General features: G+C 38.3%; 1 protein-coding gene across 1 annotated transcript in view; it reads right to left on the reverse strand.

The window, feature by feature from the left end:
* Positions 1-1,749: 1,749 nt before the first annotated feature.
* LOC132109538 (vascular endothelial growth factor receptor kdr-like) overlaps positions 1,750-14,156 on the reverse strand; it is a 40,000-nt gene continuing 27,593 nt past the window's right edge. The window contains exons 19-30 of the mRNA XM_059515689.1: positions 13,760-13,873; positions 13,577-13,665; positions 13,334-13,487; positions 12,626-12,723; positions 11,950-12,072; positions 11,460-11,571; positions 9,697-9,796; positions 6,987-7,092; positions 6,268-6,389; positions 5,935-6,013; positions 5,728-5,828; positions 1,750-3,435 (exon numbers count right to left, since the gene is read on the reverse strand). Of these exons, the coding sequence (XP_059371672.1) occupies positions 3,261-3,435; positions 5,728-5,828; positions 5,935-6,013; positions 6,268-6,389; positions 6,987-7,092; positions 9,697-9,796; positions 11,460-11,571; positions 11,950-12,072; positions 12,626-12,723; positions 13,334-13,487; positions 13,577-13,665; positions 13,760-13,873 (1,373 nt within the window). The 3' untranslated portion in view covers positions 1,750-3,260. The remainder of the gene's footprint in view (positions 3,436-5,727; positions 5,829-5,934; positions 6,014-6,267; positions 6,390-6,986; positions 7,093-9,696; positions 9,797-11,459; positions 11,572-11,949; positions 12,073-12,625; positions 12,724-13,333; positions 13,488-13,576; positions 13,666-13,759; positions 13,874-14,156) is intronic.

Raw genomic sequence — 14,156 nt, forward strand, 5'->3', positions numbered from 1 at the left:
GTGGTTCTCCCCAAACCCGATCCAGTCATTCCCTGCACTCCCTCAGCAGAACACCGTGAGAAGTTCGAGCGGAGGGAAGAACACTCCATTAATGGTAAATGCACAGAGGAAGGAGAATGGGGTATGATAGGATTTCAAGGCATTCTGTTTTGTCACTGATTGCAGGAATGAGTTTTGGCAGACTCCCAAAGGCAGCAATATACCACCTCTGTTTTAGTGATTAATGAAGCATCTTGCCACCGGGGGACTATTTTCCTTGGGAAGGGACTCTGGAAGTGGCAATGCAGGGACTTACACAATGTTGAAAGAGAAAAACAAATCGGTCCCAATAGGAGAGAGCCTTTAATTAGATGCATACGTGATGTTTATCTCAAAGATAATTTTAGAAGATTCCATTATAAACTATTTACTGTTAAGATGAAAACTGCAATTCACAATCCATATTATATAAAGGGCCAAAAATCCTCTGGGAATCCTCATTACCATTCAAAAGGAAGATTTAAAAAAAGTTTTTGATAGCGGTCTCTAATGCTCAGTTGCATTTATATGGTAAAAAATATGTTGTGAAATAATTTTACAATTTGACATAACTTAAGAAACATTTATTATTATTATCAATGTAAAAAAAACAGTTGTGCAGCTTCATATTTTATATATATATTTTCAGGATTCTTTGATGAATAGAAAGTTTAAAAGAACAGAATTTATTTGAAATAGAATTTTTGTGTGACATTTTAAACACCTTTACTGTCACTTTTGATCAATTGAATGTGTCCTTGCTGAATGAAAGTATCAATTTCTTTAAAAAAAAAAAAAAAAAAAACCTTACTGGCCCCAGACATTTGATTATTACATTTACATTTATGCATTTAGCAGACACTTTTAAGTAAGTAACTTGCAGTGCATTCATGCTATACATTTTTTTTATCAGTAAGATTATATATATATAATTGTGGCTATATAGATTTTGTGTTATTTAGTACTTTTTCTTGGTTAATAAAATGGAAAGAAAAATTGTAGGAAATGATGCATGATCACATAATATTCATATTCATTTGGAGCAAAGGAAATTGAAAACTCTGATTAGCTGTAGAGCTCGGAGACTCTATGTACTTCCTGTGAGTTTGGAAAAATATGAGGTGTGCGTGAATTCCACATTTGTGCTTGTAGCCAGAATATGATGAGCCCTAACCCTCCCAACATCCTTCCCTTGTTTGTTTATAGCTCATATTCCTGAATCAGTTTACATGTCTCACAACCTTCATAACAAGCCAATAACACACCGCCAATCCTCAATAAGTCAAGTGAACTTTTACAAAGTACACACTGTTTATCTTTAATATGACAAGCAGAAACGGCAACAATATGCACCTTTTTCACCTTTAGCGTTTTAGCGCCAAAGCTGGGGGGCACTGTTGGCCCTTAGAAAGCTTTGTGTTTGGAGTTCTGTTTTGCTGGGAGTGATGGAGAAGCCCTTCCTTTTCTTGCTCACAGAGGTATTGTCCTGGTGACAGACAGACTGCCGTCAGCTCATCCCGTTCAGGAAATGTGTCTCTGCAACCAAGGAGCAGTGCACAGATGACACACAGCCTAACCATCTCCAACAAGAATCTAATTACAGTCAGCCTAACCTTACTGGAAATATACCTTATCAGAAATCCGGCTATAGGAAGAAGAATCCAGTACTTGACAGGCAAACCATTGTCTTTGTTATGTACTAGTACAAACGCAATCATGACTCTGAAAAGGTGCTATATATAAATATATAGATCTTTATTTATGCTTGGTTAATATTAAAATACAATTATAATACAAACAAATATATGTAGAAAATATCAGTGCATACAAATTTACTTCACAAATACCAGTCAAAATAACATTACTGAAAGCATAATTTGGCAGTATATACATTTCATTATTTGGAAGACAGTCCATCAACTATGAATGTAGTACTTGGACTTTAGCAATAACGGGCCTAACTGCTTTTACAACTGTCAATTTACAATCTGATTTAGCCAATGCAATGATTTCCCACCCATTCCAAGTAGTTAATACTGATAGCACCTACATGTGTGCAGGTTTTTACTATAATCATCATGACCATTTATATGGTGACCAGCCTGTTGATAATATTATAGCCTGCCCTGCAAGCTTTAGTAGTATTTTAGCATGAAAGACTACTGAATCAGTAACAGAATATGTTCCTCTGGTTAATAGCTGCACAACATATTACGTGCTGTTATGTATACAGTAGTGTAAACAACTTAAATATGGAAAGTACACAACACAGTGTAACTATTGTTGAACAGAGCAAGGCCGTTTTATTGTGGTCCACATTTGATCGATAATTAACATGATGTTTCCTATTAAATGTGCATGAATCATTTACTTAGAAACATTTTTCACAGTGATAGACAATGCTAACTGAGTCCTGTCATGTGTAAGACGTTAAGCTTGACTAATTTCTGTAAAATGATCCAGATTAAGAGCTATGAGGATAAAAAATACTATATGCGGGAACAAAAGTGATTTATTTTAGCTTCATTGAGCACGACTCAGGAAAACGGCCCTCAGGCAGAAGCAACAGAACCTGGAAATACAATGTGCATCCGTAGTGTTCATGATCGATGTGTCCTGCAATTTCAGATGGAGTTCTGGGAAGGAATTTCAGACCGCACATTCAATTATTCATGATCTGTGGTCTTTGTTTGACATTTGCGTCTGACAGAGTAAAATATAAGTGAAATTAATTCTAAAGAAAAATATTTTCCTAAAAGAAAAAAGAGCTTTAGTGAGCTCCGAAATAATTTTAGCAAAATAAAAATAAAATACCATATAACCAAAATTCCAGTTTTCATTACAATAAAATATTTATCTAGAATAAAATAAGAATTGCCTTTGTCCTCTCGTTCTAACCACTGAACAAATGATTTCATTATTAGCCACCATTCTGTATGAAAAATGCTGAGGAAAACAGTGCCATTATTGTAATAAAATGTGCTTGTTGTGTTCACAGTAGACTGCAGGAATACCTGAGGTGGTCCGTTTGTATGTCAGACTGCCACAATTATATGAGTGGCAGCCCACTGTACTCACACACTACCTTGGAAAAAGTGCACAGAAAGAGAAAATGTGAAACTAAATGACCAGTCCAGTACAGAATAAAGTGGGGGAAAATAAAAGAGATCTAAAATGGACCCAACCAATCAGATCTTCTAAAACTGGGTGACACTTCTGGTGGCTAAAGAATGCAGAACAACTCAAACAGGTGGTGTGGAGTAACGGACCACATAGTTATAGTCTGGAGGTGGGCTATGACATTCCAGCTCTGGGTCGAGAGAATCCTCCAGACTCAAGACCAGTGAGGGAACAAGTAGTGGGTATTTTTCCTTCTCGCCCTCCAGCAGAACTGACTCCTTACTTTTGCTCTTCATCCTGTGGAAGAAGCAAAATGATTTGAATGAATTCCAATTGAAATAGTATTATTCTGTTGTAGTTTGCTCTGTGTGTTGCTACAACTCTTCGTCTGGGGTCAACGGGTCAAGACACCCTGGAGGGAGTCTGTGAGTTTGCATTGCTTTTAGTCTACAGTCTCTCAAGGGGCGATAATTAGCAGTAAATACCTATGTGAAATGGCATGTATTGGGATTTGAACACAGAGTGAAGCAGAGCTGTCAGTGCCAAGCACTTCACATATGTGCATACTAAATGTGGGAGTACCAGGTGGAATCCAAAGGCACAATGTGGAGGGAGAATCTTGGACATAGTAATAAAGCTGTAGAAGGTCAAAGGTGACAGTGATTGAGTGGGTCCTCGGCAGGGGCCGCCTCTTTACAATATATACATCATTCTCTACGTGCTCAGAGTGGGTCTTTTTTCCCATGCCTGTGACCATGGCAACTTGTGCATGGATTTGCCAGCTGGTTGCAGGCTGTGCCCAGCTTTTCTTCATATTGGTTTGGGATGAGGAGGCCACTGGACATGGAAAGACAGGGGAGTGCTGACAGAAGCCAGACAGAGTGTTTTTAATCCAAACCTGTTGACTACTTTCATTTGTAATCAAACTTGGCTTATCAATCATAGCAGTAGAGTAATAAAATAATTGTGGAAGTCTGGTGTGGTGTTATTAAAACGAGGTTACACAGCTCTCTGGAACACTTGAATCTGATTGGTTGATCGCAGCATTTGGCGGTCAGATGTACAGATGTCTCTTGTATCATGCTGTGGACTCGCTCACAGTCATATTTGTACACTGTAGTGGACAATTTATTTTCTTATAAAGTAATTGCTCCATGTTGGGTATTATTTTTGATAATGACAGCTTTACTTAAAATACTTGATTTATAAACTAATGCTCAACCGTTTTTTCTTTTCTTTCTTTTTTCATTAGTTTATTATTTATTTATCTATGCATTTATTTGTTGGATTTTGCATATTTTCCTTACTCCTTTTTATGTTAATGTTTTTACGGTCACTTTTCAGCAATTTATTGCATTTTTGCTGAGTTAAAGTATAAAAGATTTTTTTTTTAATCATGCTAACCCCAAACCATTTTTAGTGGTAGTATAGTTTTCTTTTTTTTTTTTGTAACCGTAAACCGTAAAACAAGATCCTTTTATAGATGAAGATCATATAATATAGCCCTGGCATAGTGGTGTAGCCATTGTTTCACTCAGCTGCCCTTATCTATTACCAATCATATATTTAGACTGAACACTTCTAAACAGCATGACCATTAGTCAGTAAACTGGAGGTTGAGTCATAAACCTCCAATCAGTAAGAGATTATCACTATTTGTCTAGCTGCAATTGGTGGTCCAAACCCCTGCCCTCAAATATTAGGATGCAATATAGTCCACAGGCCCTTGAATGCAATTTAGAGGATAACCTTTGTAGATTAACCCTGGCCTTTGCTGCATTGGAAGACCATAAACGCAGTCTCAGATCTCAAACGCTTTAACAAAACCAAGGCTAATCCAGCCCAATGGCCTGCCATTAATAACTTAAAAGGCCACCTTCACTTTAGTTTTCAGCGCCATTTGCCCTCGGGCTCATTTATGAACAAATAGTGATGTCTCAGACCCCAGCACACTTTAGTCTGTGGTTAATAAATTATTAGGCTGGTCTCAGGCAAGGCAAGAACTGACTATGTTTTTAAGAAGATCATCTTAATTTTTATTAAGCATTCAATATATTTAGGTTGTATTCACAGCTTACCTTCTTTAGCAAAAATAATAGAACCCTAAATGGAATATATTCCTAATCACTAACAGTATTAAACACTCCTTCTCTCAAATACTTCTTAAATAAAATAAAGGCATGTTATTGTATGAGATGGCCATGTGCCATATCTGTAGCATGTTTCAGTGATGGAGTCAGAGGCCATTACGACCCAGGCGGTACAAACAAAGATGCTAGTCACCAGACCTTACAGCCAGCTTTAACAAGTCACACGCCCAGCCCTGCTTTTGTTGTCTGGCTGTTGAGATTGTCACCTTAGGCAAAATCTCTCCACTGTGCCATTGTCTGAGAGACTCTCGCGCAGGCACGTCTCTCAAAGAAAAGGGGTAGTGGCTGGAGTTGTGTGGAGATAGGGGGAGAAACTGTAAGACAATTGTGGCATCTACATTCCAGCCCAGTGGGAGGGTCTCCAGGGCATACGCCGACAGACCTACCCATTACTGTGGTCCAGGCAAAGTCTAAATAGTTGTGAATGTACTATACTCACGCTCGGGCCATGAAACTCCGGGGTCTGGCCAGTGACTCCAGACGCTTCAGTGTCTTCAGGTCGTCTGAAGATAGACCTATTCCGCTGTCTGACTGGCCTCCCTTTGAACAACCAAACATTATTTATCCACAGATACAATATATTTGCATTATTTTCGTAATGTGCCTTTTCTTATGAAGGGGAGAGTGTGAAAAACCAGCTCTTCACCTCGTGGATCTTGTTGGTTCCATTTTCCATGATTACTTCATCAAAGGTCTTCACACTCGCTGGGCGGATCTTGATGTTCCTGAAAGCATCAAATACTCCATATCAGATCAGTCTAGAAGGTTTCTCATGACATCATGTCTGGCAGATCCAAACAAATACATGAAACACATTACAGTGAGAGGGATATGTTCGATATCACAGTTTCCAAGTAAAAGTTCAGTTCAGAAAATAGATGGTAGAACCTTCATTCCGAGTGATTAATTACAGCTGAATTACAAAAACAAATCAGTCTGAACATATATTCGTTAAATAGATAAGATAAAGCTGTCTTACCAAGCTGTCCCGGAGTCTCTAAGAGAGGCAGGTCTGGTGGAGGTCCCCTCTGTGGGGCTCAGGTTTGAGGGGTCTGCTTTGCTCAACATGGCCGTGTTGATTGGGATGTAGTGTTTTCCCTCCTAAGAGAGAAGGTGTTTAAACATTCAGCTCATTTTAAAACTGTGACATCACCCTGCAATAAAGTTTTAAAGGATTCCACAGGAATCTGTACATAAATCTGCAAGGGAATGTGTGAATATGTTTTATGGAGACGATGTTATTAGGGGCAGTCCAGACAGTACACTAAGCTTGATTCCTTATGTGAGAAAGAGCGAGTTTGGAGGGCATCCAATTCAGATGGCTTTGAATATGTTTTGTTCTCTATGCTGTGTAGTGTAGTCTTTTACTGAGACCATATCTTCTCTTCAAGCCATTTTGTAAATCAGATTCATTTCTTACTTTATTTTTCTTCATGAGTGACTTTGCTAGTCTTAACATTTCTTTACAGTCACTCCAAACTCACTTTAAATCATTCCATTCATCACATTCATAATATATTCACCTTTCATCTATGACTAGTTGTTAAACACAGTTTAACATGGTTTTGCCTGTGTAATGGCAGTGCATTTCTCATCCCATAAAATTCTTGTGGTTTTGCTCTGGTCAGAGTTGTAAACATTTAAATAAAGTATGTGGGAAACCCATGCAATGTAATGAAGTGCATGAGACTCTCTTACCTGCTGCACACTAGCTTGTAGCAGATCTCCTAGCCTCTCTACCAGCTCTATAAAACTGGGCCTCTTGGATGGTTCTCCATGCCAGCAGTCTAACATGGTTTGATATCTATGGAGAGACACAGGCACATGTTAAAGAATGTCCTTTGAACATACAGAGTGTTTAATACGCCATAATCATAAATTGCAATTCTTCAGCAGCTACACAAACCCTCATGAATCACACCTTTTGCCTTGACCTCTAGGTTAGTCTGCAAATTCGCTTTATCCAATTATTTACTGTTATCAATAATATTCAATGCGTGACACGAGGAGTGAGGCTGAGTGTTTTCATTGCACCGTTCTCAGGATGAGAGTTTGTGTTGAGAGGAACTTCCTCCTGCTTTACACGAGCTGTCAGCATCTCTCCCCACAAGAGACGTCTGGGGTCCTTTATTTGATTTTGCAGTGGCCTATAATGGTTAAGTTTATCTGAAGGCTAGGTTTCAATTGTGAAACTCTGGGGCGTCAATGCACCAAGCATGCATTTGAGTAAATGATGACTGGCGATGATTGATCTGTATCCTGTTTATACTACGGTGTTGCACTCACAGGTCCTTATATAAATAAAGCCTGTTACCCATGAAACTCTCTGATCCCGTCTGATTAGCACAACACTGGGCAATTTGGAGTATGGAAAATTTACTGTACTAGTTGACTCATTACTTCCTTACAATAATCAACTAATATATCCATCTGGGTTTGAGTTAGGTAGTGATCAGAGAGGAAGTACTCTTCTAGTGGGTTGTGTAGGAGATTAGCAGGAGGAAGCAGGACTTCTAAAATGGTTATTTTAATGAATGATGGAGCAACTCCTTAAACTAACAGGAAGTTCAGAAAAATGGCAAATGGTGGTTCCTCTAAAATCAACGATATACCAGGATGTTCTATATCCTCTCAAGTTGCACTGACACTTGCACTGAAATGTTAGTGGAAATACATTAATGAGAGCCATTAGCATTTAGTTCGGTGGGACAATGGGAACCAGTTCATCATTAAATTGGTGAATCAGTTTAGACAGATGATTCTACAGATGATTCAATTCTCTAGTTTGGTCAGGGTTACTCCCATGGTCGGAAATATAGTAATGTTAAACCTTGAGGCCGGCACATAACTTGAAAAACAGTGTTATCAGTTCTAAAGGTGATACAGTATATTAAACTGACCCTTATCTGTAACGCTAGTTGACAACTTCTTTAAAGCAGAATGGAAAGACATTTGGGTTTTGAGGACTTGGCATCAGGCTGTATTTATGAGGGCCGAATTCAGTTTCAGGTCTGAGATCTGGTCTGCATTTTGTAGGTCATCTCCAATCACCATCTTTTATGACCTCTTGTTATGTTCAAGTGGAGTGTATGATTGCAAATGTGAGACAAACTCGCATTACGTGCTATGTTTAAAACATAAGTGCTCTGTTCAGGTTTCCAAGTGGGTATGATACAGTTACAGAATATCACATATAAAAAAATTGCCATCTTGAACTAGCCCATAGTTTCAAAACGAAGATTGATTAGAGCACTTCTTTGACAGCAGTAGGGGTTGTTATTGAGAACAGGCTGTGAATATGCGATTCAGTTCTGTGCACCTATGTAAAAGCAACTCTAATCTGAAGTTGTCCGCTTCACTTCCTTTCCACATTTAAAATTGATACCATGACCTCTTCTCTCATATCTTGTTACATCTGAAAACTCTCAGATTTAGTTTAGGCTTGCTCTCTAACCCTGTAATCACAATGGGAGTATCTTGCTGGTGGGTTTCCCTGTCTGATGCCCAGGGGCCCTGCCACTGTGTTTGGCCACCCCTTGCTGCTTGGGTAGACCGAAGCCTTTAATGTGAGCTTGAGTTTCAACTGCATTGGTGTAAGTTTGTAATGGATCCCTAGCACACATCAACTGCACTATAAACTAGCTGCCAATCAGTAGGTGCTCTTTTTCTTTTTCTCTGTGAATAATTGATCTGTTTCCATTTAAGGCTTCAGTCTTGTGTCAAAGCAATGAAATTAGATATTTCTGCTCATTTCAACTGTATCGATAGGAGAAGAGTTTCTTTCCCCAGAGTGCAGATTTCAGCTAATAACCCTAAAATGTTTTGTAGGGGGTTACAGAGTGAGGTGAAGTTTGTTTAAAAGTCTTGGGATCACAAGGAAGGAACTTACTTAGAGTCATTTAAAAAAAATAAATACTTAAAAAAATTTCCATACATTCTTTGGTACAGTGGCATGTGCTGGAAAAGGTAACAGGCACGCAAATATAAATATAAATATAAATATTATATAATGGGTAACAGGGTTGCAGGTTGAGACTGGTGAATGCTATCAGCTATTGTGTAAATTAAAAATGGGTTTTTCTACAATAAATTAAATAATAAAGGATGAATTTATGAATAGTGCATGTTCATCATTTTTGGAAACATCCAAAGGCATGTGTTTATGCTAGATTGTCATTATTTTTGTTATATAATACTTTATCTAATATATTAACATTATCTAACCGATTTCTCTCAACAAAAATAAATCATTTGTGCCAATAAAGCTTCAAAAATGACTTGAATGAAAAAATGAAAATACTCATTACTCAACATGGCAATTGTTACACAACAATTGCATATATAGTTGACAAAGAGCATTCAAATCAGGACTGCCTGACATTAGTGACACAAGCAGAGCGACTCTTACATTTCAGAGGAGGAGTATTCAGGAGCTTTCATCCTGGTGCCCTCCTTCAGTCGGCAGCAGAATTCCTCATCAATGTGTAAGCCAGGGTAAGGGGAGGCACCTGGGGAGAAGAAAGAGAATAATGGGGTTATCAAGACTTTTCCATGAAATAGAGCTCTGGCCACTTCAAAGGCAAAGGGTCTGACAAGAAGCTCACTAAACTGTGAAGTGGGTTGAGAGCACAGTGAGATCAATGGAAAGACCTCTGCACAATCAGCATCAGTGGGGCCGATATGACTGAACTTGGAAACTCTACGCAAAGCTGTTTTCTCCAGAAACACTAAATTATTAAGACAGCATGAATTTGCAGACTGCTAAGGCTTTGCAAAAACCATGATTCATGAAACAATATTTTCATTTACTTGAGTGAAATCCTTTTAATAATATCTGAACACCACTAAAATATGCAGATCATAACAATGAATCTCGGAAAAGGTCGATCTTTCATTAAACTATGATCGAAACCCCTTCTGACATAGATTAGGTAGTCATTAAAAACAAATACATTAACAGCACTTGAAATCTCCTGCAACTTTGGGAATAGAGTGCAGTAGATGTGGAGTGCCTAGAAAAACAGGGATAAGAAATTCAATCTACAACACAAAACATGAGAGTGTACTTTGAGTGCGGTGCGAACTTTTCTCCCATGGATACTATCAAGTAGCAATAATTATTTTTCTAAACTTTTTATGTTAGTCTATTTGACACCAACTTAAATCAGAGCAGCCCAGTGGTTGTGACAGCTTAGAGTCATCACCGATAATGGATTATTTATATTGTGTTTTCCTATAAATGTTGCTTTATTTTAACATGCGAAATGATGCCCTACTATTTTCCCACAGAGTTCATTGCACCCAGTGTGAATGTAGATTTGGGGGAATTTTACTGTTGTTTCTGGTTTATTCATTATGCATTTACAAAGCAAATCTTTAGAAACACATTTATATTCAAAAGCCTGAAACCAAATTTATAATCGAGAATTTTAGGGATTTAAATATACAATATAGTGGTTACATGGTATTTTGAAAAACCTTGCATTGTGTTATATGTTGATGTTATTGTGAAAACGTTATAATGGCAAAACAAACATTTACAAATATTTTTGATTTCTACACTATTACTGACAAAATAAGCAGAGACAGTTATAGCCCTCCACATCTGGAGGCGGTTGATAGCGCAGGGCACCTCATGAGCAGCCTGGTTTGTGCCAGGTGTCTTTGATCGAGTACCCTCGAGTTCATTTTATTTCTATTTGGGTGAAGCACAGCATGTGCTGAGTTGCCTTCCTACAGTACTTCATGTGTTTAACTTTGAAATGGGTGCTGAATCCTGTCTGGGCTTTTTGCTTTGGTGTAAAATGCACTGAACCAGTAAAGCAAACAAACAAAGTCTAAGAGACGTCTCAATAGAAGAAAGGAAGGAAAAGCCGACACTTTGTTTCATGGAAAACATCAGAGCAGAAAACACTATTCCAAGAACTGAACGACTGAAATCATTAGAGCTTAAAATTACATTTTGATCGTTTCATAATCGAATCTCCCCAAAATATTAAATCAAGATTGTGTGTGATAACAGTCAAAATAAAATACAACATTAGAGAGTATTTTAAACTTTTAATTGCTACAAGTTCCTGAACTGTTGCAACAGTGCTGTGTGTGTGTCTCCAATGAATAGGTGAATAAAGAGAATGTGAGTTACACTCTTAGGACAGCGATGATATTTACCAAGAGAGAATATCTCCCACATTAGCACTCCAAAAGACCACACGTCACTTTGAGTGGTATAGATCTTGTCAAATATTGCCTCTGGAGCCATCCACTTTAAGGGAAGTCTGGCCTATAAAAAGATAAACAGACCATGTTACTCTCACCTGTTAAGGAACAACTCCCAATATTAAATGTGTAGCTTATAAACCGCTGTCTATTTGATTATACAATCTGTGTGACATCTTGGCTCACACTTGACCATAAGAAAACATCTTTTGACCAGAATAATATTATCAGGGCTTATAAAATGACTAACAGCACGCCAAAGACTCTTGGCATAATCAGAAACATTTTATCTTTTTCCAGATGAACATTGACAGTGTCAGTGGTTTTTGGACCGCTATCATTTGCGTCCATCACACTAAGTAGTTTTGAAACACTGTGTGCATTATACAGCCTAACTGCACCATGAACGACATGAAGTAATTGGATAATCTTCCACACTTACGTCTCCTTTGCGGACATAGTCTGGGTCCTTGTATACATCTCTTGCAAGTCCAAAATCGCAAATCTTCACAACGTTGTTTTCAGACAACAGGATGTTACGTGCGGCCAGATCGCGGTGAATACACTTGCAGAAGTAAAAGAGAGATCCTATTACATTATGGTCTACCACACTTCATCTATCAGTTTAATGTAATAGCAGGATATAATTGTATGTTCTTTCTACTCTCAGTGTCTTAACCAGAGAAAGGGACTGTAGTGAAGATGCGTTTTTTGTCTTATTTGAACCATGTGTGGCATTACGCTGTCAGATGAAGCACATGATGGAAAGCTGTGTTAATGTAAAACATATGGAACTGCCATCGGGGAAACTCTGACCTGAGGTGAGATTAAACCACATGTGCTAAACCGCATCTTTAGTATGTGCCAATTAATCTCATCTGCTGGATGTGTGTGAATGAGTGTGTTGGATCAATAAAGTAATTTGGGTTTTTTATATTCTGGAGTTTTGGACAAGTGTTGCCAAAATACAAAGATCGATTATTTCCGTAAAACATTACAAGCCAGAAAATTATTTAAAAAGGAAATTAATATTAAAATGGGCTTCCATAACAATCTAAGAGTACAACGATACATTACAATGGTTAGAGATACTTTTCATTAAATCTTGAGTCTCTTACTTTTCTTGAAGCCAAGAACTCCATGCCTTTAGCCACTTGAAAGCTGTAGCAAATCAAGTCTTCTAGAGTGAGCACTTTCTTATACAAATCCTCTTGCTCTGCAAGAAAAGGGTAAAGGCTATTAGCAAAATTAAAACCATTGTTTTGTTATGCAAGTTTTGGCAGGCAAAAAAAAGGAAAAAAAGAAACAGAATTTCCAAGAATATCTTTTGCTACCAATCTGTGCTGTCTACAAATCTGTAAAGTTTGGATCCTATTTCAATCCCTTAATAAAGTTGTAATATATTTTGCCCTGCTTACTAGAGACACATCCGAAAGGGAGACACAATGAAATGTTGCTTCTTTTTTTAGTTGCAGACTGAGACGTGCACTTTGTCAATGATACTCAAGTGAGGGGCTTGTGGGTGGATCATCCACCTGAGTAAACAGTTTATCAGACCGGAAATAACCGGCATGGGACAGCACGACCCAATGTACCCACAGCGTACTAACTCTGGTCTGGAGGGAAGGAAATAAGAAAAAGCTTTGCGCAGTGGGTGACAGTGGCTCATACAAAATATCATTTGTATTTATGAATCCCTGAGGAAGCCACCTATCAGATTGAGGGAGAAAAACAATCAGCGGAGCCTTGAGAGCAGAAAGGGTGGGGTGGAGGTGAGGGGTTGAGAGGGAGGAAGGGAGAAGGGAAGGAAGACACTCAGTCGCTACCTTCCTCCTCTTCTTCCGAGTCGCAGTAGCTCTTATCTTCAATGAAGCCGGAGCTGGCTGAACTTCCGGTGCTGGCCACGCTCTCCAACCTGCGCTTGATGAGCTCGCTCAGATCACAGCCGGAGCTGGAACGCAGAGCCTTACCGTCCTGAGACTGTGGATGTTATCAGCACACACTGTTGTCAATATAATCCATCATCATGTTAAATCATTGCATAAATGTACAAGAGATATTCTGCTTACCTTGTAAACCACAAAATCTCCTCTCCTACTTCTCAAGTAGTTAGAAAGGTTTCCATACTTGCAGAATTCCACGATTATCATTAGTGGACCTGAGCGTAAATCAACAGAGAGGATAAAGTTTCAAAAATTGTACAAAGTTCTCATATCGCCATAGTTGAATTCTCTCTGTCAGCTTGCTCTTACCTCCACGCTTTGTGCAAGCTCCTAGCAGATTGACTACGTTGAGATGATGACCAATATGGATCAGAATCTTCAGTTCTGACATTAAAGCTTTCCACTCGTTATTTGTAGCTCCCGCTGTTGAGTGTAGAGGAAGTTGGAAAAAAGGAGAAGAGGAAAAAACTAATTAATGGAATGTCTTTCATATTCAGAAAGGATTTTTGTTTGGAATGAGAATTTATGATTATGCTGTGGTGGTCTCAAGAATGCTGTTGTATTTCAGGTCTCCTGTCAAAAGGCTGAGCTTTCAGTTACTGTTACTGTTGTTTCAAATGGATACCAGATGTTCTGTCAATATCTTGACACAATTGTGAATTAAAATTTAAAATGCTTTTAATTATACAGAAAATACAATATAGCT

This window comes from Carassius carassius, chromosome 29 (assembly GCF_963082965.1).
Source record: "Carassius carassius chromosome 29, fCarCar2.1, whole genome shotgun sequence".
NCBI lineage: Eukaryota > Metazoa > Chordata > Actinopteri > Cypriniformes > Cyprinidae > Carassius > Carassius carassius.